The sequence below is a fragment of the Grus americana genome, chromosome 5 (assembly GCF_028858705.1).
Source record: "Grus americana isolate bGruAme1 chromosome 5, bGruAme1.mat, whole genome shotgun sequence".
Taxonomy (NCBI): Eukaryota; Metazoa; Chordata; class Aves; order Gruiformes; family Gruidae; genus Grus; species Grus americana.
Window position 1 is genome coordinate 9,529,676 of NC_072856.1, and position 27,778 is coordinate 9,557,453.

The 27,778-nt window shown below is 38.6% G+C and overlaps 1 protein-coding gene across 5 annotated transcripts in view; it reads left to right on the plus strand.

Moving 5' to 3' along the window:
• Positions 1 to 26,379, plus strand: part of KIAA1549L (KIAA1549 like) — a 135,377-nt gene extending 108,998 nt beyond the window's left edge. For 4 of the 5 annotated variants that reach the window (XM_054828431.1, XM_054828433.1, XM_054828435.1 and 1 more), the window contains exons 16-21: positions 1,310 to 1,439; positions 7,058 to 7,405; positions 13,292 to 13,389; positions 14,617 to 14,762; positions 18,652 to 18,803; positions 22,722 to 26,379. In XM_054828431.1, coding sequence (XP_054684406.1) covers positions 1,310 to 1,439; positions 7,058 to 7,405; positions 13,292 to 13,389; positions 14,617 to 14,762; positions 18,652 to 18,803; positions 22,722 to 23,003 — 1,156 coding nt within the window. In that variant the 3' untranslated portion in view covers positions 23,004 to 26,379. The remainder of the gene's footprint in view (positions 1 to 1,309; positions 1,440 to 7,057; positions 7,406 to 13,291; positions 13,390 to 14,616; positions 14,763 to 18,651; positions 18,804 to 22,721) is intronic. The other variant, XM_054828434.1, reaches the window with a different exon arrangement.
• The last annotated feature ends 1,399 nt before the right edge of the window (positions 26,380 to 27,778 follow it).

Below are 27,778 nucleotides of genomic sequence, written 5' to 3' on the forward strand. Positions count from 1 at the left end.
GTTGTGGACACACAACATTGCTACAGCATCGCTACTTGGGTAGTCTAGCTACCCAGAACAACCTTGGGGAAAACAAGGAATTAGTGTACGTTTCTAGTCAATCTGTGAGGGTTAGTTGGGAACTACTGGCTTCACGTGCCAGAGGAAGGGATGATGTATTCTGACAGGTATGGATAGTTGTCCATCCGACCTAAGTGCAGACACTGAAGCAGCAACTCACTTCAAAATCTGTGGTGTTAATATTTTGAATGGAACAATTGCACAAAGCGGAAAAAGAGCTTGACTAGGCAAGGACAACTTCATAGCAGACTTTAATAACGGTGTAATATATATAATTGTAATTATCGGTTACTGATCTCCAATGGGAAGATCGCTTATCTGGGATACGCAAGACAGCCTAATGGCCAGACACATTGAGAACAGCATCTCCTAAATTTTTTTGGTTTAGATGTAGCCTTCTTAAAAGGTGCAGCCTGATGAAGCATGAAGTTCCTGTATCACGATTTGGCAACCGCTCCTGAAGAGTTTAGGTACAGATGTATTCTGTGTCTTACAGAGAAATGCTGTATTTGTTTTTGTATAACTAATAACAAGGAAAGAAAGGGTTGTGTTTGTTAGGATATTTCGTGTATTGAGTTATATGCTGTCTTTCTAGCACCTTTGCTGCTGAGCACACAGCGGTGAAAGCTCAGTGCCTAGGGATGCCTTTGCCCCAGTGCTGCTCAGAGTTACGCTGGAAGTGATTTAATCCCAGGGAGTACAGTGCTCTGATAAAGTTGTGGCCAAGTTACCAAACCGACTATTGAAAAACAACATCTTGCAAGCAGTTCCCTCCCACTCCTGTCTCCCTTCCTGTTCACTTTGCTGGGTGTTTGTTTCAGTGGAGCGTTATTCTGCTTTTCTCTCGTTCCTCAGGATTAGCAACCAAAATCTCTGCTCCCCATCTGAGTGTGTGGGAGGTCCTATTATTTTTTTGATAATAGCATCTATTTATTTTTTATTAATTTGAATCATATCAGCTGAGGTTAAAATGGTTTTGATATCATCTTGGGATATCTTTCATCTGATAAGCTCCCACATACAATGTCCATGTCTTTTACGTAGCTTTATTTTCTTTTACAGTAAACAAAATTAGTGATCTCTTAATAACGTTACTGATTTCTAGCACTTCCGTATACATAGAATATCCTATAATAAAGTGACATTTTTATGAACCTCATCATTTTAGAGTAAAGGTAAGTATTGAAAACTGCTGCTTGTAATTTTGTTTTGTTTTGTTTTGATTTGACTGTTGTTGCATGTTTTCTAGGCAACCAATGAAGAACTCGGTATACAGAAGCAGGCAGTCTTTGAACAGTCCTAGCCCGGGAGAAACGGAGATGGATCTTCTAGTGACTCGAGAAAGACCTAGACGTGGAATCCGTAACAGCGGATATGATGTAAGTTCATCAGATATATGCACTGAATTTGCTCAGCAAAGCCTTAATTAACTCCTAAACCCAGGAAACTATTGATAAGCTACAAGCCAGAGTGCCACTGTGTATTTAATGTTACAGTGTGTGATGTGCACTCAGCATCCTGAAAAAAACTCAGGGTACTCACAGCAGAGACTCTTTCACGTACTTTTTAGCTGTACATCATTTTACAGTCTGAAATGCAAACAGAACATTCGCCCTGAAACTCCTTATTCACCAAAGTATTGATTTTTGAATTTAGATAGGTCTTCCAAGTATGCGACCACTTACATGATATTGAGCTTTTTTTCATTGCAATTAAAATCCTCTGTTTGTTCTGTACCCCTGATGCTGCTCTCTTGATCCAGAAGAATGGACAACCAACTTCTTCACTTAAGTCCAGATGTCAGTGTTTTGTGGAAATCCCCTAGGAACAGGTATTGGCCACGCTCTTGTCCTCCTCTTACTACCTCAGAACTGGGAGAGTTTTGAATAGGTAAAAATCAAAACCAGCCAGAGGAGGTACTAGTTTATGGTCCAAGGAACTCTTGCAGCCAACACAAGGCAGATTAGTTGTTTTGTGCAGTCTGAACATACGCTGGGTGCAAGTTGACACTGTGCACCCAGAATGAGGATAAAAATAGTCCCCGCGCTGGGGTAATGTAGAATTTTTCAATCCTTTGTTGCATGCACAAAATGCTGTGGCTCAGCCAACCCTGAAGATCAGTCCCTGGGAAAGGTCTAAACACTTCTGGAAAATCTGGAAGTTCATCTGGTGGTTGTTCATCCTCTAAACTCTGTAGACTACGAGCATTTTATGTGGGGCTTAACAGGCGACTCAGCTGCCAGGGATGAGATTTTAGCAAGGTGAAGGAATGTACCAAGGTCAGGGGATGTGTTCAGGGCAGTTTAAATCTTTTTCAGAATTCTTCAGGGCATGTTGTAGGTGTCAGATTTCTTAAACTATTTCCTGCATTTGGACACTTCCCATCAGATTGCATGAGTCATGTGAACCATGACTGGTTCACCGCTTTCTGAGGCATTAGAATACATCGCTGTAGCCTGGAAAAAGAATGATATAACCTGTTAAAATAGATTTTACACTTTGAAAAGGGTATATTTTTGGGGGCTTGGTTTTTTTGTGGTGGTTTTTTTTTTTTTTTACCCCACTTAAATGTTTCCTTTATTATTGGAGCTTTCTTAGATAATAAAAACATTGCCAAGCCAGCCTTCCCTCAGTATCCTGAAAAATATGCTTCAGGAAAGTAAGAGGTTTTTTTAATATGCTAATAAAAGGTAGTTTTTCATAGGTGATATCTTCCTGAAATGAATGTTGAAAACATTCTGGGAGCAGGCATGGCCTTCTGCTAGTAGTTCAAAATTAGTATGCCATAAGCAGTTAGCAGAAGATTTTTAAAATATATTTTAATATATTGTGTATACTATATATAAAATATATTTTAAAGAAAATTTATTAAAAACCTTGAAAGTAGATGAATGAGCTTATGCAGATTCTGAAATGTCCTAACAGTAGTAATAACCTCTGAGATCTGTGCACATCACACACAAGTTTACTTTAGCCTTTTTTTTTTTTTTTAAGGTTATAGTTGGGCGAGCCATCCATGGCACAGTCTTTTTTTACTGATAAGTTACATAAAATTCCTTTTGCCCGATGCACTGCAGATTCACTGTGGTGCACCTCTTCTAACATTGAATGTATTTCCTGACTGAAAGCAGAAAAATGCCAGGGGAAAATGGGCCAGGATATTGAAATTTAGTTCCCAAGCCTGAGCTTGCAGCGTGGGCTGGTTTCCCTCGCTCCTCTTTGAGGTTCCTCAGAGCTGTGCTGAGCGTCTGACAGGCTCGGTCTCCCAGGATACCCATGGGTGGGCACTTATATCTATATTTATGCATGGAATTCATACGGATCTCACCAGTGGTGCAACTAAACACCTCTGTAAATCTGACCTCTGAAAATGGGTGAAAAAGGGCTCTGAAAAAGGGCTGGTTTGTATGCTGGATCTTGTGTCCTTTCTTTTTTATCTAGTAACATCCTGTACCATTTTTTGACGTCCACTTTGTCATTCTAAAGGTTCCAGCTTCCTCAGACTTCTGCTAACCTCTTCCTCCCAGATTATTTAGCAACAAGTCCCACCGATGAATGGTGAAATTTGTCTTTCATAAGCAGTTCCAAATGATCAAATTAATGAAGTAAATAGTCCATGTTATCTTCAAGTCATGAGATATTTTTATGGATTAAGCAGTTCCTTTTGGTGGGGGTTTTTTGGGTTTTTGTTTGTTTGTTTGTGGGGTTGTTTTTGTTTTTTAAGCTGTTAGCAGTATGCCCAGGTTGTTTGCAGAGGTTTATCTTCCCAACCATGATAAATGCTTTGCGTAGGGTTTTTTGGGGGGGGTTTTTGTGTTGTTGTTGTGGGTTTTTTTTGGTTTGTTTTTTTTTTTTTTTTTAAGAAAAGAGACTAAGATTCTTTCAGAAAAGATCCTAAGTTTCTTGAAGAAAACTCCTTAAAGACTACTAGACTGATATGCACAACCAAATCCTGAGAGTTTATGATCTGCCTGATTTTGCCATGTCCTTTAAATAGGAGAGGAAAGTAAGAACTCAGAAATCCCCCATTCCATGCTACTGGGGTTTTTTTTAAGTATGATTCCCCTTTCTAATATTTCAATTATGGTTTTCCAAAAATATTTCATTCCCTATAATGATATTTTTTGTAATATTTCTCTGAATCATGGTTCTGTTTCTTGGAGCTAAAAACTGGTCAGGATATGAGGTTGGTAGTTACATACCTGTCCATATAGAATACGTAGCTTTTTATATTATTTTGGAGCATACATTCTACTGTTTGATGTTCTGAGTTTATTACTTGTCTTTATATCATCTTTTATAAATGGATATTATTGAACAGTACCTATCTTCCAATTTTACATAATCCCAACAGGGTTTTAGTATCATCACCTAGCAAGTAGATTAAGGAGACTCTATTCACATGTTTATTATTTCCAGCACAGACAATGGTGAGTATAGCAAATGCTTTAATGAGAGTCTAGAACCCCTAGAATGCTAATGTGCTTATACTAGGGCAGAAAATATTTAAGCTGGTTTTGGTGTAAAAGGAAGAAAATGACCATATTATACATATCTAAGAGATCAATATCCAAAAGAATGTACTGATATGATTTTATTGATATAGTTAAATTAATGCAACTCCTCAAAAAGCTTATGGATTAATGTTCACTTGAAGAATTTTACTGATATAGTTGCAGAAGCAGAGTTATGCCAGAAGTGTATAAGGTCTGTCTCTCAGTACAGGATTTTTTTTTTCTTTCTTCATGTAATTCTAGTTCCTTGTGTTATACAGTAATGGTGTATGAACAACATCCGGATTTGTATAACGGTAACATTAATGCATAATGGCATCTATTTATGATACTTACTTGTTTCAATTGTTAGGAAAGCGAATGACGTACATCAGAAAGTGATAGCATGAATTGAAATAAATTTTAAAACTTGAGGAAAAGCAATGGTCACCAGTCTCCTCATAAATCTTCAACTTTTATATTGATAAATCAGAGCTGACTTAATGTTGACTGCTAATATGCATCCTTTATTCATATGAGATATTTTAGACTTTCTGTAGAGGTCTAATGGCTTCACCAAGGGGGTTGTAGTAGAGAACCTGATTTATTTCAGATTTGGGTACTAATAGGTCTCTTGTGGGATTCCATCCACTGACATTTTTACAGTCATGAGGAAATCGTAGAGCCATGGTTATTAATCACCCAGTTGGGACAGTATGATTTCAGAGGCTCTTTGGTTGCACTTACACATACAAACTGCCATTGCATTTTATAGTCAGGCTTTTAAAATTTAGCTGATTTTTATTTGTCCTACCCTGTAACAGCACAGATAACAGTGGAATAAAAATGCAGGAAGAAAATGAAGGGAAACTATTTAGTCGAAGATTTCCTACAAAGTTTTTCAGTTTAAGATAACTTTGTGTCATTACATTGTTCCTCCCCCAGTCTGATGTGTGTACCACTTAGGAAGCCTAAAGTTGGGTTTGTGGTTTTGAATTTGGATAATATACCATATAAATGTATAAATTATGGTTAATTTCTAATATTCAAAGGATTAAATATGGTCTTCACTTTACTTTTTTTATTGCTGTATTGTTAAATACAAAAGAAAGCTTTAGGTATAACAGCTAAGAGAGAAAACAAATTAAGATCTTTTATTTAAATTTATTGCCAGTTTTTAGGCTAACCATGTAAGTCTTCTCTGAGTGGCTGACAACAGAAGAAGAAAGTCAGTTTGGTATTTGACTCTGCAGATAAAGAAATATGTACTACGATTGTCCTATAAAATATATGACCATACATAGCTTGCAACAGGTTGGGGGCACAGTTGTTTCTCTACTCAGATATATAGAAAGCTATTGCACTATTATTACGTTGAAAAAATACGCCACAGCAGGAACTACAGAGCACTCAAGTAAATTATCAGGGCAGTGCTGGAATTTTTAATAACATCCTGTTGTATTCTTTTATTTGTGGCTATTTTAAATGCTAATACAATTCTAACCATATGCTATATATAAAAGGAGGTACATATCCTATTCTTCATTCCAGTTATCCTAACATCCTGAATTTATTTTACTGATATTTAAAGAATAAGAAATTGGTTGCTTTTTCAGACTGCCTATTTAACATGTATTTTTTGAAACCGTAGCCTGTAAAACTAATCTTACAGAAGATAGAAGAAGTTAGGTATCTCACTGTCAAGTTTTTATATGATGTTTTTTTCTGTCTTGGAGTTACAGGCAAAAAAAAAAAATCAGGGGAGTGATTTCTGTTTGTACTTATCTGCACAGAAGGAGTTACCCTAGGAGTAACCCTTTAAGTTAAGCTGCACGAGTACTATCTGCTCATTAGAGTATGTGCTTCATTCACTGTTCCCATGTTAGTTTTGGATAAATTTCTGTGTAACTACTGTTTGGTGGCTAGGTAAGCTGACTGAGCTGGGTCAGGATATTTTTTGCAAGGGACGGTACCTAGTTTGTGGTGTCATTGTTAGTGGTCCTCACTGGGTTAGACAGTTCAGGAAAACTCCTAAACTTTAATTCTTCTGAAATCTTAACGTGTGAGAATGGACAAAAGAATTTCAGTCCCTGTAGCCGTAACAAACGGTCCCTTGTAAGGGGTCCTTCATAGTGATGGTACTATTTAAGAAGCCATACTCCTCCTGGCACAGTTGTACTCCCATTGATAGTAACAACTAAGAAAAGAATTTAAACATTAATTCTAATTGTTTTTAAGTGAACCATTGATAATTTAATCTGCTACAGTGTCCCTGATAGTTTTTGCAGCAAACAATAGAGTATGTAAACAGGTCTTCCGAGTCCCTGGCTATTATACTCGCCTGCATCATCTCACTCCTTTTCAATAGTTGTCATGTGTCTATATTGTCACAATTCCTGACTTTGTATACGTTACATCTGTGTTTGAGAATGTTTTGTGTGAAGCAGCACAAATACTGTCTTGTAAAGCTTTTTACGTATATGTGCTTTTATTCCATCCAACAGACTGAGCCTGAAATTATAGAAGAAACAAATGTTGACCGTGTCAATGAGCCTCGGAGTTACACCAGGTCCCGTCAGGCCAAAGGCCACTCGGAGACCTCAACTTTAAGTTCTCAGCCCTCCATTGATGAGGTTCGACAGCAGATGCATATGCTCTTGGAAGAGGCTTTCAGCCTGGCCTCTGCAGGCCACGGAGGACAGAGCAGGCAGGAGGCGTACAGCTCAGCACCGCACTTGCCCTACTCGGAGGTTGTGACCAGTGCTCCTGGTACCATGACCCGACCTAGAGGGGGGGTACAGTGGGTACCCACATACAGACCAGAAATGTATCAGTACAGTTTACCAAGACCAGTAAGTGAAACTTCTCTTTAGTAATATCATAAAGATATTTCTACTCTGAGACACATTTTTTTAAAGATGGAGCCCCATTTACATGCTTAACACCAAATGTACAGCTGTGGGGTGTATATATGTATGCTTACCCATACCCATCTCTTGCATGAAGACTCATAGTATCTATTTTAGCAGCAAGGTGGTCTTGTCTAATTTGCGCTTGAAAGAATGGGCTGCACTAAGCTCCTGGCTGTTCAGGAGATCAAGAACTTGTTTGCATGTTTCCTCCTATTCACTGAATGCACATTAGGAAGCAATCTGGTGTTGTAGAACAGTTGTGTAGGCAGCTGGGTATGAAACATTCAGCACTTCTGCATGAGGTCCATCACTGAAGGGCATCATCGCAAGAGAGGGAACCAAGAGTTCAGTGACCTGAAATGTGGGCTGTGATTGACAATCTTGCAGTTATAGCTATTGACTTGGGACTCTAGAGATGGTTTAATTCCACAGGTTTCTTGGCTGACCTTATGTAAATCACTCTTTATCCCTCATTTTCTAGCCTTAAATCACGACTAATATGTCCTTACCTGAAAAAAGTAATAAGTAAATTAAAACCTGAAATCCATGGATGGAAATTGTGAATGGAATTTTGTAGGTATGTAGACAGCAGTCGCAGTAGCGCTGTGCATACCATTAGCATGTTAAACCACCCCTGAATTCCCACATGTAGTATTGTGAAACTCAACAAAATATTTTCCTTCTCGTATGTCGGCACAAATCTAAATAAGAGATGATTGCTTTCAGATGAGAAATAGCCCATCTATCAATATGAGTGTGAAAAGTTGTTTATTTTAAGGCTTGCTTTTTTTTTTTTTTTGGTCAGAAATGAATTTTTTTTTTTTAAAGAATGCTTTTCAAATGGAGTTCCTTACTCTGGCTACAGTAAGAGAATAATGCAGAAAAATGTCCTCAGTTCAAAATAACTATTACTATGGCTTCCTTCCATGACAATAAATAAGAAAATAATACATTAAGGGATGCTGCTTTTCAGCTAGTCTGAACATATTTGAAAGCCAATGGCACTGCCTGCAAAGGTTCATGCTGGTGCTATTTGAATCATGCTAAAGGTTATTTCTGGCACTTTGAAATTAGTCCGATGAACTTCATACAGCATATAATCATATTTTATGGCTAGAATTCGATTACAAGCTTAAGAGACAGCTAATGGGTAGTCAAATTACTTTGACGCTTCATAAAGTCTTTCTAAAATGAAATTAAAAATATTATATGGCGACAGATTTTTTAAAAAAAATGTAATAACCATACTTTTTTGGTGACTGCTTCGCTATTTTCTTTCTAAGACTCATTACTCTTCTCAATCATCTGCATGTTTAGGACCTTTAAGCATTTGCTTATTTTTCTGGTGTTTTGAAGATAGTATTAAAAAGTTCCCTGAAGATAACTGATCACCACAGATTAGGATAGGCACAGACTGCTGGACTTCAGCTAAGGGCTGCTAATTCATAGTTTTCTGCATATTAGTTTCATGAACACAAGCTGTACTTTAACTAAACCATTTACAGGTTTGTTCTCAAATGGGAATGGAGGATTAGAATTGAAAATATCTAGCTGAGATGTGTGGGAAGTGACCAGACGTTCTCTAGCTTTATAAAGCAGAAATGGTGAACAGATTGAGGCAAAACAACAAAAATCTGCACGCAAATCTCCATCTCAGTGTTTGCCTTTGTGCCATATGCTTTAAGGGAACCAGAACCACTCTTCAAGTCTATGTTTCCTCAGGCCCTGTGCAAGTTATGGATCTTTGATTTTTTTTTTTTTGCAGTCAACTTCTTGGCTAGTCCCACCATCACACAGTTGTGTATCTCTCCATAGCGTGTATGCATCTTCTTTTCCTTTTTTCTTTTTTCCTTTTGAGGCCTTCTGTGGGTTTTTTATATGCTAGCATTAATACCTAGGTTCTCTGTAGCTCTTGTGAGGGAATGCCTGTCTGTCAAACTCCTCATGGGTGACCTGTGATAACAGGATTCCTTCATCTGGAGCTTGTGCCTTCTCCTGGCAGAGAAAAGCTAGTAAAATGCAAACTCTTAGTGGTGTTCTGGAGCCTCCAAAAACTGGATCAGCAATGCTTGGCTGTGTCCTTGTCACCCAGCTGGTGTATGAGGACTGGAGGATGGAGTTAGAGTTGAGTGTATAACAAGCCTGACTGCCAGCGTTGTACCACGTTACTGCTTTGGAAATTAGCACAGCTGAATCAAGCAGAGATCTATGGCCAGGGAAAAAAAACCCTTTTGATTACAAGGCTGGACCAGTTCCCATCTCTCCTCCATAGAGCTCTGGAAAGAGGAGTGAGAGTAACAGAACTCTGGGTCCCAAGGTGAGACCTAGCACCGTACAGCAGGCACTGATGGACAGATGTACAGGCTAGGTGGCTGGTAACGTATCCAAGTCCTCGGAGCTTCTCTTTATTTGACAGTATTTTACCAAAATTCAGCCACTTGCAATAACAGTTACTAAACTAAATTTAAAACAGGACAGCTAGCAAAGCAAAACCAAATCCAGCAGAAATCCATAAGTTTGCATTATTTGTGGATTGCAATTTAATAATCAAATTAGTTAATTCAATGAGTGAGCAAAGACACTGCCCTTTTAATTCCTATGGTGAGATGTCAGGAGATGGATATTGCTGTAATTAGAAAGTAATATTGAGTAATTTAACCCAAGACAAATACATCTGTAAGTTGGAGGTGGTAAAAATATTTTAATACCGCAAGCAGGGAAATGTAGCCTTAAAGCTAACTGCAAAGTTTCTCCTTTAGACTTTAGTTGTTGCTGATTTAACTTTTCTTTTCTGCATCCTGACAGGCGTTACCTTATACTTTTGTGAGTTGTAGAAGACACTGGTGCAGGTATCTGCTGGTGGCTGGACTTCAAGAGGGTTGTGTTGTATGTCTCCTGGGTCCAAAGGCTGACATTTCTCTGCTAAACTGCACTTACTACTTCTTAAAATTCTTCACTGGTTTTCTTTTTAAATTGTCAGTGTTTTAGCCGCAACAGACTCCTTCGCTGGCATTTCTTCCTGAAAGGGTGGCGTGGGGTCTGCAGCCTGGTACCAGTGCAGTCTGTCCTGAATCTCAAATTTGATTACTTTTGCCCATGATTGTGATAGCCTTTGTATTATACAAGTCCTCATTTTTCAACAAAATAGAGTTTGGAATCATTGCAGAATCTTTCTCTTTTTAAGTTTTTTGCTTTTTAGTGGTTTCTTTCTTTTTTGGTGAACAGAAGTGATGCAACTTTTTTTTTTAAAGATAAACTCATTTTGGAGAATAAGCAATTTTTTTGTGAAATCAGCTTTTTTTTTTTTCCTGATGGGATTTACAAATCAAGTGTATGAATTTCAGTGAAGTGACTATTTCTACAGTCATGACAGTGAACCTAGAACCCTAGGGGCTCATCTAAATCTATAACAGACCAGCCTCTTTAGTAAAACTTTGATTTAATTTAGCCTCCAAACATTTTTTCTATTTACGTGTTGCATGTAGGAAAATAGTAATGCCCTGACCCATTGGAGAAATTCTAGAAATTTTATTGGAGTTCCTCTTGTAACAGTTTTGGTGTCTGTGGAAGCTCAGCACAAAGAGGACTGGCTGCTGTCCACCAGGACGGAGTGTTCCTCGGCATGGTGTAGCAGATGTCGTAACAGGATCTTTCACTTTAATATGATTCCCTCTGGCCAACCATTAGCAAAATATTGCCACTCACTCACAAGTGTTCATCTCCTATGTAAGCAGCAAAATAAATGCTTTGATTTTCTATTTTACTTTTTTCCCCCAAAATCTTCAGTGGAAGTAACAGCATGCTTGTGAACTGTTCTTTGTGATCCCTTAAAATGCCTCCTTTGATGTCCATCTTCTAAAGCACATCCACTAACACACAAGATAAATCCCAAATCTATCTCTGAGTCTGTGTCTACCCTGTTATACTGAAACAGTATCTGGAGCCACCGACCACTCTGAAACATAAGCTCATGTGCTGTTCCTTTAAAATGGCGGGGGGGGGGAAGAACTTCATACGTGGTACAAATGCATGCTGAGAGCAAGATGTGGGATGAAAGGCTTGTGGAGCCAGAAGGAAGGATTCAGTTCAGCCTGAGAGAGCACTGCCAGCTTTTCAGATGCAGAAGAGGCATTGCGGACCATTTCAAGTCCAGTGCTATTAGAGGAAATCTAACTGAGGTTTTCTTTGATGCGAATAGCAATTGTTTTTTCTATACAGTTCTTTCATTAAAATAATCAGTATTTCCAACTCCTGGCTAGGAAACGTACCATTGCCTTTTCAGATTTTTTTTTCCCCACCTAAATATAGGAGTACTTTAAATATCATTGTAGCATGGTGAAAGTAAATATTAGGAGACTTTGTAGGTGGCATGAAAGGAAAAATGATTTTCATAGACATGCCTTTGAGGGACTCTACCCTGCTTTAAAAGGGGTGGCAGCGAGAGGCGGGAGAAAGATGCTCGGTCTGTATTGCTTTTTCCTTAGAGACACTGACATCAAAAGTCAGTGTTTGGTAAGTTACCTTTCCTCTGTGTTAACCCAGCTTTGCAGTTGTTTGAGAAAGAAGGTATTGGAACACTGTCTAAATGTGTAATTTTTAAAGATGATTACTGAAAGATAGTGGGTTTTGATATTTAGTGTGGGATTTATATTGCCAAAATCAAACCTAGATGTAGGTGTTAAGTCTGAGCTAATCGTGTAAATCCTGTAGGCTCTTTCTACAGGCAGGAGATAGAGAGTGACTCATCCCATGGTAAGGTGTTTTTAGCTTTCTCTGCTGTTTGTGGAAGGAACTTCTCTGGGTAAACCAGATACCTCTTGTTTAGAGGGCCAAAGTCCCACCATTGAGGGACTTTTTGTCAAAATGCCTATGTCTTGATACAGGACAGCCTCCCCATAATTTGCTATTTGCTGTTGCTCTGATCTTATCTTTAATCCTGTGCGTTGCTCTGAAGTAGCATTAATGAAAGCATCATTAAAAAAACCAAAACCAGAATGTGTTGAAGAAAAGTGTCAATGAAATGCTAGAGAGAGATATCATCTCTGTGTCTTTAAGTATATTTAGCAAAATTATGACCTCTAATCTATAGCAGTACAAAGAATTTAGAAGAAAAATGTTGTCCTACGTGTCATTTGTTGGGTGCCATGGGTTTCGTGGACACGATTACTCGTCCTTCACTTGTATTAGTGATGAAATCCAGAATTACTATGGGCAAAATGTTTAATTTTGTGACTTAGTGGGTTGGTTCTGTGTTCCTCTGAATTCCTCTGCTTTTTCAGAACTGTTTGAGACCTTCATTATTGCTTTAGAAAGTTACAGAGCTTGGGGTTTTAGTGAAGAATTTTGTTTTCATCTCTTCAAGGCTGAAAGGGAGAGATGGAAATATGTGTTGCTTACAGGCAGCTTCACTTCACTAGATGCTGCTCTGAGGATGCTTTCTGAATCTTTAAAATTCTTTCTGGAGGAAGTGAAAATACTGAGATCTTTTTCCTGTGGGTCCAAAGCAGCTGTTGAGTCTCACACAATCATAACAGATCTGCTTTGTCAGCAAGGTTACAAATGTCAGAGACAGCGTTTAATACATTTTATTCTAATTAGACTTCATCTTAGCTCTGAACTCATCGGTTCATGTTTTCTTCCACATCCTAAAATCACCCAAGCACTGTAAATTCTCAAATAAAAGGCGATTACTGTTGATGCCGCAAAAAGTTAACTTCCTGTTGGCTGGCACGTGAAGCAGGTATTTAACTTCTGACTTTTTTTTGCTGTTTAATCTGACTGAGATCTATTGGTGTTTCAGAAAATATTTATTTTTCTCCTTTACAGGCTTACAGATTTTCTCAGCTTCCTGAGATGGTAATGGGTTCTCCTCCTCCTCCTGTCCCTCCCAGAACAGGTCCTGTGGCTGTTGCCTCTCTCAGGAGGTATTTATCTGTTGTTTTATTGTAGATTTGATCTCTAAAAAACCCACTGTTGTAATAAGAACTGGGGCAAACCCTGAAGAGCCGCTTACAAGGCACTTATAAAGACACGTTCATGAAATTAGAAACATGTTGGTTTTATTTCATTTTAACACGAAGAGGAAAGGAATAACAATGAATTTGCTCTTCTATTAGCTGATCGACTTCAATAAAATTAGGAAATCCGGGCTCCGATTTCTTTTAAAACGTGCTTTGCTTCAACTCGCATAATGTCGTATTGTATTGCAGATGTGCAGTAGATAACTTGCCCTGTCATTCTCCCTGCTTTTCTCTATTGTAAAGACTTGCAACAGGATACGGATGAATTGTAAGATGTTTCTCAGTACCCCGGGTCCGGGGATTTCTGCCTAGCTTTCAGGTATCTCATACTGGCGTTTCTGAAGCCAAATACGTGCAAAAGCCTGACTGCCTTAGCTCAGGGCATACGCTTTGCCTCTTCCTCACAATAAGGTACTCTATAAAATACATTTCAAGGAATTTTTACACTTCTGTGGTGGATGAACTCATTTAGCCTTCAGTGCTGTGCTGTTAGGTACTGCCTGGTGCCAGCTGCAATTCGAGGCACCGCAGGCCTGCTGAGAGTTGCTGCGGAGCTCCAAGGCCAAAGGAAACTTTTCTGAGTGGCTGCTAATGATATCGTAGCTGCCTCCAAATATTCAGGATACAGACTCTGTCTGCTGACATATTCTTGTTCGTTCATTACATTTTAGCTCTGAAGCAACTGGGACATGCCATTTCAAAAGATGTTAGTACTTCCCAAGTGCAGTTAACGTTAAGTACCATAATAGCCTCTTAGTATGTGATACCATATTATATATTATGTAGTAATATGTTACTGTCTACAGTCTTGTGTTGATGAACTATGGTAAAGCTCTGGTTTCAAGTTGCATGTCACAGGCATTTGTTTGAAGCAGCAAGCAAAGGCTTTATGCAATGGAAATAACATGCTTTGACAAAGTAGTGACCAGGCTGAAGAAGTTGTTCTCAGACTTCTCCAGGCTTATTGTTCTCTAGTTGTTCTCCAAACTGCTGTCATGCCAGAGCAAAATCAGATAGCACGTTCCTAGCTGGCTTGTCATACTGTAGCTGATAGGCATGTATGTGGCTATGAATCTCATTTGTCAGTCAGAATGACAAAAGTTTTCTATTTTTTCCTTTCTTAATGCACAGGTCTACATCAGATATTGGCAGCAAAGTGCGAATACCTGAGTCCAGTGGGGCAGATCAGGCCCAGCATCACGATCAGGCATCTTTTGCACCTGGTTCAAGAGCTCCGATGTCTGTTGGTCCGCTTGATCAATCAGCTTTTCACTCAGGTGAAAAAAAAGCATAGGCCTAACTTGCAGCTTTGAGAGCCTGAAAAGAGAGTATGTACAACGGAGCTGTAAGGAGTACTGCAGAAGGCGGCTTAATGGCATTCAGCTCCCCTTGGTTTGTGAGGAAAGGGAGGAAAAACAAGCGGACGTGCAGAATAGCGCATGCGAGATTGAGGTTTTCCAACCTGTGTGATGAGTTTTATGACTCCCTATTTCCTCTTGAGAAACGTAGCCCCCAGTCTTGTCACAACAGTGGGCTGCTGAGGGGGGTAAGTTGAAGATCTGTGCCCGCTCCCCTCCAAAACACACAGCAGCAGTGCTTTTGCGTAGTCAAAGGTAATCCGTTAGCTCGTCTCCCCTCCTGTTTTGGAGAAGGTAGTTCCTGCTCAAGTGCAGAACTTGTTTTGGGTCTAAATGTCCCAGTTTTAAAGGCCTAGTGAGTTCCTGGTCCTTTTGATATGAATTTTGTTTATGAATTAATTGATTTAATCATAAGATTCAGCTGATACACTGTTTTGATGGTAACTGGATAACATTTAGCTGGGAAAATATTTGAAATAGCTTCTCATTGGCAAAATATGTTTTCCTGAAGAAAACAGAAAAGAGCTTCTATAGAAAAGAGCTTACAAGATGAAAAAAAATTCTATGTTGTTGGTTCAAAGTTTCGAAATTAGGAGGTTTGTTAGACATTGCTCTGTTAATCTGCCAGAAAATTTTCTTTCTTAACTCTCTATTACTTCTGAGGAAGCTATCTGCATTGTATTCAACATCTTCTAGTGAGAATAATAATGTGGATATGCAAATCTGTTGTCAATTAATTAAATATAGTAGGTTTGAAAGATCCATTCTCCTCACTTGTCATACCTTCTGCAAATGGTGCATGTGAATCTGAAAAGAGCAGATGCTCACCCTTTCATTTTAAAGCATTCAAGCCATAAAATATGCCATGCTACCAAGAGCTCTTTGTTCATGTCTGCAGTAATGTGTTCTGTGTGAGATACTTTTTTATAATTTCCAGTGACATGGAGATTTTCTTGCTGTATGTTAAAACCAGTTGTGTTATCACTGAAGAGTGGCTGCATTTCAGAAGAGACAAGTGACCTCTGTGTACATTGTGGAATTTGCCAGAATTATTCTGGGGGTAGTTGGAGGAAACTTTCATACAAGGTAGATGCTACAAATGGCTACAATACAGGAAAAGACAAGGAGAGTTGTGAGAAACCTGCAACTGTAAAATAAACGAGGATTTCTAAAGTTCTGATAGGAAAATAAATTTTTATTGCCTCAATAGATGAAGAAACATTGGTGCAGGTGCAGATTTGGCATGAAACAGCCTAATGTTGGCTCATGTAGCCCATCAACATCACCTTTTAGATAATGATGTTGCATTAAGAATTGGGATAAGGTATTACATCAACTAATTGAATGTTCATTTTGAGTAGTAGCTCATTTTGCTGGGTTAAAAGACGATTTTGGTGTAGAAGCCACGCGTCGTCTACAGGAACAGCACTTTCTTCTCTGTACGTGTCCAAAGAATACTTATTTCCAGTCTTGCTAACTCATTTAAAATAGCAACCCTTGTGCTGTCTGTGACCTGGGAAGAACAAAGATCACCCCCACCTTCCCTTAGCCCACTTCTGGGCTGGAGGAACTGGGATAGAGGTCCTGTGAGATGCCGTGTGGCTACCTGCCGTCCAGACACACATTGTAGATCCCGCTGGTCCATAGCAATTCCACAATGACTGCTTCTCCAAGGGCTGGGTGACTCCAGCATCCTCCCTGACATAGTGCCTTTTCACCTACAACCCGATGTCAAAATGAAAGCTAAGACTTAGTCCAAAACCCTCTGTAACTGTAAAGAGGTTTTGGTTCATATTTTGGATGATATACCCCTCATTTTTCTTCCAGTTTTTTTCTGGTGGGGTTGGGTTTTTTTGTTGTTGGTTTCTTGTTTGTTGTTTGTTTGTTTGTTCTTTGAGACCGTGTTGAGACAGATGATATGTTTGTGCTCTGGAGACAATTGTGCTATAAAATATATTTTTGTCGTCTTTGCACACCCTGGTTGTATCCATAGCCCTTCTGTCCTAGAACTGCATGGGAGGTCATTGAGAACCTACAAATTGCTGGTTTTGTGGAGACTGCTTTGGGGACAGGTGTCACTGTTCAAGTCTTTCTATCTCTATGCATGAGCCCATGCAGCATTCCCAGTATCTACCAAAGTAGGCAGCATAACCCTCTTGCAGAGTGTTCAGAAGCGAGGATGTGCCGGGGCTGTAAATTACATTCTGGGGGGCAGATATTTGAAGCAGCCAGTAAGCGATGCTAATTTCTATCAATTATTCTCTGAAGTTCGGGGGAATGCCCATGTCTTGTCATTTTGTCAGCACCTCTTGTGCAGCAGTATCATATCTACTGAGGACAGTTAGTGGTAACACTCAAATGATGGGCAGTTGGAGAGGAGAGGAATTATATTTTCTCTGCATTGACTCTAGTACAGAGCCAGTGCCCATCTATGCAACGTTACTGTACCTCCATTCCTCAGTGAAAAGGAGTTGTACTTTATTGTATTCTTATGGGGGTTACTGGCTCTTCTGCTTTCATATAAATGATGTTATTTTTGCTGTATTCTATGACTCCAAAAAGTAAAATACATGTCCATGTATTATAACTGATTACTTAAAGCACACCATCCACGTGCTTTATTTACTACCTGATGAAAATGATACAGAGCTTTCCCACCCAGGATTTAGGAATGAGGATTTTATGACCATAGTGCAGCAGTGGTACGTTGCTGGTGTCTGTCTTCAAATCTAAATAGACGCTAGAGGAAGGAAGTCTTACTGGACAAGCAAATTGGTTGTATTTTATTCTAAACTTGGCAAATACATGGAGTTAGAATGGCTTCTCTCAAGGGAAATAGCGGGAGCATGCAATGAGGTGCTGGTCTTCCAGACGACAGCCTAGTTATAGCCTGTGGATAATCTGAGTAATTGCAGCAAGAGCCACGTTGTTCCCTGCATCTCTGTGAGCCCCAGGAATAAACCCTACCTGAAAGAGCAGATGTAACCATATCCAGAGATTTGGCTGAACCTCATACTAGGAAAGTTGGTTTCTCCCACCCAACTTGGAGTATGTTAGTGGAATTTTAGTAGAAGGCTTCCTGGACATCCTCATGCATACATCTTGATCAAGATGTGATAAAGAGATTTGGTGTCAACAAGTTTCCTTGGAAATATTTAAGTCATAGCTGCATAATTTATTGCAGTCATAGACTTTTCCTGGAAAAGGAATTGAGCAGGTAGAGCCTTGGTATTTATTATGGAAGCGTTGAAGTTTTATGATGAGATTGTTGAGATTACAGCCTTTTAAATGTATCGCTCACTCATTTTTAGGTTTTGTGCCTAGAGATATTAAGACAGTTTTACTGTGCAAACTGAATGCTTTATAACTTGCTGTTGAAAAGAAAGGTGCACTACTCTGAAACCCATGGTAACAACAGCTAAAAATTGAATAAAAGGAAGTAAATGTAAGAGAGGAAAAAAAGCCTTTTTTATCCTAATTATTCAAAGTTTTAATGAAGATCAGCTGTTACAAGGATCAAGTCCTAAGGACTAAGTCCTCATATCTTTATCTGAAGGCTGTGCATGATTATATAGACAACTGCAAATCTTACCTTCTCCAGTATTTCCCAGCATCATAGAGATGTTCTAGTCAGATGGTGGGAGCCTTACATCCAAATGATGGTGATCACATTCCCACCAAATAAAAAAATAACCAAACCCAAAAACTCAAAAAACCCCAACTGAGGCTAGTTACTTTATAAGCATTATCTTCTAATTTATAACTGAAAATATCAGCTATTAATTATACTTACTCTCTTTCTTAATAGGAAATACCGTACCAGCAGTGTTTGCCATACCAGCAGCAAACCGACCTGGCTTCACAGGCTATTTTATCCCAACGCCACCCACCGCATACAGGAACCAAGCCTGGATGCCCTATGCTGGAGAGAACGAATTACCAGGGCAGTGGGCAGATTCGGTAAGCATCCTTGGTTTTCTAAATACGTATATTTTCTGTGATTTGCAGTGGAGGGGTTTTAAGCAATGCTAAGTGATCAGCAAAGAATCTGAGCGAGGTAATAATTCCTTGGCAATAATCTCTAGTAGTGAAAAGTTATGAGAGGGGGCATAGATACTATAGCTGTACATCCCATGAACTGTAAATAAGGTCTTTCAGAAAGTTAAATAATTCACTAGGTTTAGGGGCTGGCACCCATTTAAAGTTGGTGGGTGTGGTTCCATTTTTTCTTTCCAAAGACAGGTTAAATATTTGGATAGGCATGTGGCAGGAGTAGGTGATGCTGCCTCTCAAGGTGGTCTTGTGCTGTTTGGAAACTGGAGAGCACCTTTCTGTCCTGGAGGCTTCTCTCAAGACAGCCCGGCTGCCCAAATCCTATCTCCTGGCTCTGCCACAGCTCTGCTGCGCAGTGTTTCAAGTCCTCCTGCAGGCTGTAGTGACAGATCATAAATTAAATAAAGAATTGCATAATCCTAGTCTGGGATAGATGTAATTTTTAGCCCAAGTATACCTACATTTCAAAGAAAGTAAGTTGAGACATCCTAAAATGAATTGCAGTAGTTTATCATGTTTGAAACAATTTCTAAAATTTAGAGCTTTTTTCCACTAGGAAAAAAAAATCAGTTCTGGTGCTTGAGCTCACATCTGGTATTTATGCAGAACCAATTCAGCTAAACAAACTGGGAGATGGATTGTATTGTGCATACTATCAACAGAGTATTTTAGTGAATTGCAGCTGGAGTCTAATAGTTGGCTTTGAGCAGCTAAGCAAGAGATAACGCAGTCATATAAATGTTCCTGGGGGCAGCTATTTGTTGCCAAATCTTTATTATTGCTCCTGACGCCTGTGAGGAAAAGAATTCAGTTTGACTGTCAGATGCAAGTCTGAATTTGTAGACTGAACTGTCACGAAAAAAAGTAGCGTGTTCATCTGTAAGCTGAGCACATCTGCTGATGTGCCCCGACACCTGGAGGCTTTTGGTGCTGTCGTAGAGATTCCCTTCCCAGAGCTGCCCTTTAAAGCATGGAAATCCTTTTGCTTTTCATTGTTTTCTGTATTTGTTTGTTTATTTAATTTTTTTCATTGTTTTTAACCCTACTGACATTTTAAATCCAGGAGACCCGTTATGTCTGAGCAATCATTTCAAACTTTTTTTTAAGATTTTTTAAGAAGAACCACCCCCACCCCCCCCAAAACCAAAACAGGTAAATTTTTTATTTGTCTTCCATTCTTTCCCTTTTGTATCCCTACTCCTTGGCTGCAGTCCCATGAAAAAAAAAAAAAAAAAAGAGTCAGATATCACTTGTCAAAAGGGAAGACTGATAACAAACTGGACAAAACTAGAATGCAAGTCTTCAGCCCCTAGTTCCTTCCTCTGGAGGGAGAAGAATGTAATTCCTCTGGAAGGAGAAGAGTGTAACCTTGTTGTGGGTTTCCCTCTCGTCAGGGAAAGAGGTGGGAAGAGCAGTTACTGCCAGTGGATCGTACATAGAGGAATGGAGAGGGATATGAGAAGCTGTCTGAAAAAGAACTGTGGCAATATAGAATTCAAAGGAAAGAAATATTCCTTTTAACTTCACTTACCCGTTATAGAGCTTTAACAACTTCTTGTTACTCAGACTATCAGCCCTCCTGTGACTTTTGCAGGAGAAGAGGGGAAAAATGTAAAACTAACCCCCTTCAGTTTCTACAGTGAATTTGCACCTCCCAATGATTGCAAATGTGTCAAGAAATTATCTTTATTTGAAAATAATTTTTAGATGAACTAGTAATAGTGTTAGCAACATAACATGGACAGAAAACCTGAATAAAACTGACAAATAAAGATCTAAAGTAATACTCAGAGTTTGAGTTTCTGGATGCTTTCTGGTTTCTGAGCCTCTGGATTATAGCTCAATCATGCTTCCAAGGTTTTCCTGACAATTAGTAAGAACAGAGGCTTAATATCTGTAAGGTGAAAATTGGAATTCTTTACTTTTCATGCATTTCCCCTGGCTGGACTATAAGTAAGGGGACATAGGAAACAGAAGAATTGACAACAAAGAACTATCTAAGCTCAATTTACTGTAAGGTACTCTTTTCTCAGTTAAAAGGTAAGTATTGAAGCACTAAGTTTTGTGGGAGAAGGGAACTGTATCTGACAAAGCATTTCTTTTCCAAGTTGCCAGATGCTACTTAGCGATAGTAGTAACCTGGTGGCCTCTAGTGGCGTGTTCACATGTTGTACAACTAAAATGTTTGTCTTGAATAATCTATTGTAAACTAAACAGATGCAACTGCATTTAATGATCACTTTCATATAATACTTGCTTCCTATGTTTGTCTCATCACACCATATGAACGTGTCTGACGTTCTTTTCGTCACTTGATGGATATCCAGGATTGTATAGAACATGTGTAAATCCTGGTGGTCAGGTTTTCGCAGGTTCTTAGATGCCTGAAGTGGCAAGATTTTCAAAAGCACCCGAGGGGTTGTTAAACTCTCACAGGGCCAGAGCCAAAATGGGATTTAAGCAAAATTCCAAAGCCGTCATTCTGAAGTCCATGCTGAAGTTCCATGTTTCCCAGAAGGTATATAAAATTGGCAGATGTTTCACATCTTGACACTTCAGTCTGCTTTCAGACACCTCAAGTTCTGAAATTCTGCTCCTGGCATACCCACCAAATCCTTAGCCCTGGTGGGTGAAGCACCTTACATCTCAGCCTGACTGAAATCCAAAAATTAGCTGAGACATCTGCCTGGCCACCAATATTATATGCTTATATGAGACCTTAATGTATCTGGAAAGTCAAAAACACATGTTTTTTTCCATTTAAAGCAAAAAGAATTACAAAGTTAACTTTTTAGTGAATAAACATTGTGGAAACTTATCAGTTAACTGATAAGTGTAGTAGTCTGAGTATAGTGTAGATAAGTGTGGTCTTCTGAGTCAGTTCATAAAAAAGCATCACTGAACTTTCCTTCATTGGCACGGACTAGAATGATCAACTGGTAACCTTTTCCTCAAGGAGATATTATCTTGTCCTAGTAATAGGTCATGGGTTGCCTTCTGTAACAATATAAAGCCTTCTTCAAAATGAAGGGCTGTAGACTCCTGGTTTACAGACTTTTGCAAAACATAAATACTATTTTTATTTGGTGCATTAAAAACTTTTGAGCACTATAAAGACTGGTATCGTGGTTTGTGGATTTGTGAAGGAAATCTAATGTCTCACAGTGACTAAAGGGCCTATGTTATTATTTTAGTTTTAGCCAGTGTAATGAGGGGCTGAAATCAGTTAAGTTATAACAGTGAAATTGTAAACATCTGTTAAATGTGGCCAGAAATTGTGATACTTCTGAGAAGTCAAACCTCCTTGTTGGTGTTGAGTTTCCAGGTTGGCATACCTGAGCTTATCCCTGTTGTCTGGATCTAGTGAATTTTTGTTAGAACAGTTTGGCTGACTTGGATTAGGCAGTGGCTGCAAATCAGCAAACTCCACTTTTCTATTCTCGGCTTTTCAGTGTCCTGAAATGTAGTGGTGCTGTCTGTTTAAAAATGTAATTTTTAGGAGGAATAGTAAGCAGAGAACACACTTTCAGAAAAGCCTTCTCCTTTTGACTTTTTGTAGTGATGATAAATTAGGACATGCAATGTTTCTCCTCCTAGCTGTTTTTGCTGCCACAGTCTGGGGAGCTGAGTACCTGGTACATTGAAATATGCGCGTAAATGGCACGTGCCAAGATAAATATTTTAAATGGACGCTTAGGAGTATGAGGCTTCATATGGTCCTACCTGTTACATCTTATTCTGCCCCGGGGAGGTTTGTGTTACCTGGCAGGTGGCATTACAGATCAACTGTTCTGTATAATTTTGTGTAATTACAATGCTCTACAGGTTCCATTACCTGGATACATCGAGGCTTATCCAAGGTCCCGCTACCAACATAATTCTCCTTCGCGACTTCCTCGCCAATACAGCCAGCAAGCGAGCATGCATCCCAGCCTGGAACAAGCTCCTTTGCCGTCCACCGCAGCTTCTCAGCAGAGTCTGACAGAAAATGACCCATCTGATGCTCCTCTCACCAACATTTCTACAGCTGCCCTCGTAAAGGCAATAAGAGAAGAAGTTGCTAAACTGGCTAAGAAGCAAACAGATATGTTTGAGTTCCAGGTCTAATATCTTTTGTGCACAGTACTTGTATCATGCCACCTAAGGTAGCCAAGAAAGTGACTCCTTTAATTTTCAGTTACAAACTTGCTGTGAATTGTGCCAAAGTGATGGCATTTTTCTTTGTCTGAAAAGTCAACACTATGAAATGACTTAAAGTAGAGCAGCAGGACTCTCAAGATACATAATTCTGCTTGCCAGCTAAGGAAATGCTGCCAGGTAACTGTTTAATACAGATAAGATTGATCATCTGCAATTGTTCGTCACTTAGCTCTTGTGTTACGACCCATCATCACTAGAGATGCTGCTGAACGTGTCTGTGCCACACCACGTTTCATTTGCAGACCCAGAGGTAGAGCTGCTGAAAATAACTTCTGCATGTCAAAACTTTGATTAAAGAAGAAAATACAGTAGAACACTGTTAGCTGAAGGCCACAGTAGGTGTGGCGGTGGCCGTGTTAATTGTTTGCTGCAGGACGTTGTATAAGGGATGCTGATTTCAGCAACGCAGTCATTCAGCCTTTTCATTCTAGAGACCGTATTCAAACCAAAAGAATTTGAGACAAGTAAGTAATACATATAAATGTCCTGTAAATAGCCCCAATTCTCCTCATCCTATTAACAGTACAAAGAAGTGAAAGAAGAGAAGACTGTGAAGAATGTTAATGATATTTGATAATTGGTGGCTACCTTGTCCCTGAATGCCACTGATGAGTTATGGAGGAGATTTTTTCAGCGTGAGAGAATACAATGCATGAAGAGCCAACAAAGGATATTGGTGCTAGAAGCTTCCACGAGAAATGAGAAAAGGTTAATTCGCATTTGCTCTATATTCAGGCTTTTCGCTCTGAATGCATGTGAAGCTGGTAAACCCGAAACTTTTGAGCAAGTCTTTCCAACCTGGAATAATGAATACACCTGCTTGGACAAGAAAACCTCTGTTTAACACAGTGCTTTTTCTCTTTCTTAAACAATGATATGTACTAAAGTGATGCCAGAAAGTGCTACCTGAAGCTGCAGTTGATTTTGATTGTGCTGGAATAGTCAATGCACACCTAGGAAGTTCTGAATGTAGAGGACCTGATTATATTAACATGTAAATAAGTAGATGGTTACATGGATTAACAAACATACTAATGTTTTGTGAAAAAGAGAGCATTTCCAGAAATTATGCTGACTTAATATTGTGCGAGATAAAGGTCACTAGTTGTTAAACTGCATTGTTGTATGAATCTAATCCCAAAAGAAAAGCAAACCAGTTGAATGAGACAATAGTTCATCTGCTGCAGTTGTACAAAACAGTTGGAGATCACGAACGTGTTTTCAGTTCCTTCGGCAACTAGCTTCGGGAACTGAAGTTGTTGCAAAATATGTTGTGTTGGGCATGTTTGATGTCAACGGGAGTTAAAGGTAATGTCCTTCATTTCAGTAAGTTAGTTAGTTATCCTCAATTGCTTATGCTATTTTGTCTGATCGTTTCATTTCCCTGAGTTTCTTTGGTCTTTACTGAGGTGAGAAAGGGAACTTGGTTTAGCTTTTTGGCCATCAGTAAAATGAGAAGGAGAGAGGATACTAGAACAGGGGATAGAAGAAGAAACTGATGAAGCACAAACTTTTAAAGCAGAGCTATTTTTTCCCCAAATAATTATATTATAAACCCTGACTGAGATTGTGATACATAGTTATCCTAAAATATACAGATCTCTTCTGCTCCAATACCTTAAATATTGCAGAAGCTTTTGGAATGCTAGCTAATCTTTCAACAAATGTGAAATTTCATTTTTATTATTTAAAAATCAGATATAAATAAAATGTATTTTTGTAATTTCTATGTATATATGTGCTGTATATTTATATGTGACTAGTCTGCTATAGTCAGAAAATTTCCATAAACCAACTGCAAAAAAAAAAAAAAAAAAAAAAGAAAAAATAGTAATTTTAATGCTCAATACAAACATGCTATGTCTGGAGTACACAAATATACATTTGGGGACCTGGATACTAAACAACCAAAGAAACTCAATCTTTCATATAAATATAAGTCTAGTGAAGACAGACTGCTGTCTCTTACGTGTCAGCTAACTAATACTGAATCTTATCAGTGTAATACAATACATCCAAATGTGTTTTTGTGTTGACTTAATAGCTGCCTAAGAGTATCACACTTTAATATGACAACTTAAAAATACTGCACCAAACTCAGCGTGCCATAAAAAGACTAGTTCTGGGTGGCTTCAGTGGGAACTTCACTCGCTGAGAGCAAGGCTGAGTTTCTCTATTAGGATTCATCTACATGTGCAAGTTTCACTAGAATCCCTTAAACAATATTCTGCCTATTTTTCAGTCATTTACATCACTGTAACATAAGCGCAGATGTAATTGAAGAGTGGCTTTACTTTTATTTAGTCTAAGCTGGTTCATAACTGGCTTAAACTAACTCGGTAAGTGAAATCTACACTAAATTGTGCCAGCCACGTTTTGCATCAGCTTTATTACCTCAGTTTTCAAATGATTCCTCTATTTAGCCCAGTGAAGTTTTGCAAGTAGATAGGCCCTTCTATGCAACAGGAGTGAAATGTGCTGTGAAATAAATTTCTGTATCTTAGACTCCAGTTTTGCAGAGTTATCCTAAAGCTGCAAGTACGGAAGCAGCAGCGATCACGTGGATGGGAGTGCTGAAGCAATATAGCTGGGAAGGGTAACGTTACGACATGTTCCCAAAAGAGTCACAGGAGGTAGGACATACCAGATTTAAACAGCATCTTTGGGACACTTAGTTCTGCTTGTAAATCTGTACCAGTTCTTAAATTTAAGCGATTTAGTAGTTCTATCAAAAAATATGTGAGGATAAAGCCAAGCATATATCTTGCCATACTGGAAATTAAGAACTTTGGAAATGACCTAGATGTATAGGGCTTGAGTGCCTACAGGCAAACAAAAAGAACAACTAGAAAACGCCCAAATAAAAATGTTTAAATAGCTTTCTAGAAAGACAAACTGTTTCAGTAAAGTTAAACAAAGTACTCTTCATACTACTGAGGAAGACCTGTTAGACTTTCAAACTTAATTTTGTTTGGTATTGTATTGACGATGTGCAGTCTATTGAATATTCCCACAACCATCACGCTAAAACCATTGTGGTGCACTTTATTCACAAATACATTTTACATTCTGCATTCATAATGGCTTTTTATCTTTTTTGTAATTTGTTTCTGTATTTTTTTTTCTTAAGTATAAAGTAAGATTATAGCAAGATAGTGAGGACATTTCTGGGAAAGAAAAATCATGCTGTAATATTTATACTGTCTGAGCACAAAGCAATGATAAAGTGAAAATATAGTGTACAAATAATTTGTAATATAATAAACATTTTGTATGGCTACAATTACAATATAGTTTTTCAATATTGATTTCAAAGAAGAAAGTATACCTGTTTAAAGTTATAACCTCATCAAAAAATGTTCATGCCATTTTTACTGATAAAAATTTAGTCATTAAGGCTTTTCTACTAAATGTCCCAATTTTGTTTAAAATGATGTTTAATGTTGAGGTGAAAATACTGTCTTCTGTGTACAAAATGTTGATGTTCTGACCACTATTTGTCTTCAGACTTGTAAATCATTAGTAGAAACATCTGCAAATGAAATGCACGTAAAATTACTTCTCAGTATGTGTGTAATGACCACTCTCATAGGTATACTATGTGTGACATTTATTAACATCAGTGGAAGAGTAACTTTAAGAGGATAAGAGGGTACTCTTTGATAGTCATTTTTTCAGAAAAAACATCTGGATTTGAGAGAAGCTCTAGCACTAAGTGTAGAAATATGAATAATATTTGTATCTAAAAATATCATGGATAGAACTTGATAGAAATGCATGTAAATCCTCTATATAGAAATGGGGAAATTATCCTAAGTAATGATCATTTCTTTTTCAGACTAACTTTGAAAAGCTGAGACACAGAGGAAAGAAAATGTAAGATAAAAATGCGAAGCAGGTAGAAAAAGCAGCATTGGATTGAGTGGCAGACCTGAAGCGAGGGCTCTGTCTCGTTTAAGAGATGACACATACAAGCTAACTACAGTTTTCATTATATTTCAAGATTTCTGACTGTAAAGAATTAATTACACTTTAATGCACGTTTTTAGTCCCTCATTGCAAATAGAAGTTGGCAGTTAGCTCTTGTAAAAGTCTGGAAGCAGCAAATTTTCTGAGCTAGCAGGAGAAGTCACTTCATTTTGCTGACCTTGTTCATCCTGTACGCATCTGAGCAGCTCTGAGTACTGTGCCCAAGGATGCTGTAAAGCAGTTACAGTCCTGACCTTGCGTTTCTTGTACATAAACAAATCTCAGTGGCTTCCCATACCTCACTGACATGAAATGGGATAGCAAGAGAACGAGTGTGAGAGAACATGAAGGATATTAACAGGTCAGGAGTACCTTAATGGTCTGGAAGCTGTGGTTCTTCTGTTGTGTGCTTACTCATGCCAACTAGAAAATGGTTGTATCTGACAGCTGTCCTCAGCAAGGTGCATTCCTTTCATTGTCAGTGACCGATATATATAAATTAAGACAGTCCTATCACAAGAGACTGTATCAATTAATGCTTCCACTCCTTCGTGTAAGCCATGTGCATTCTCTGTGTAGGTCCACGTGAGAGTGGCATAATTAACATGAGTGGTTGCCAGTTACTCAGAGTAATCTCTTGTAATAAAAGACCAAGTAGTATGGCATCTTATATATATTCTACTACATCATTGGGGGCGGGGGGGAAGACATGA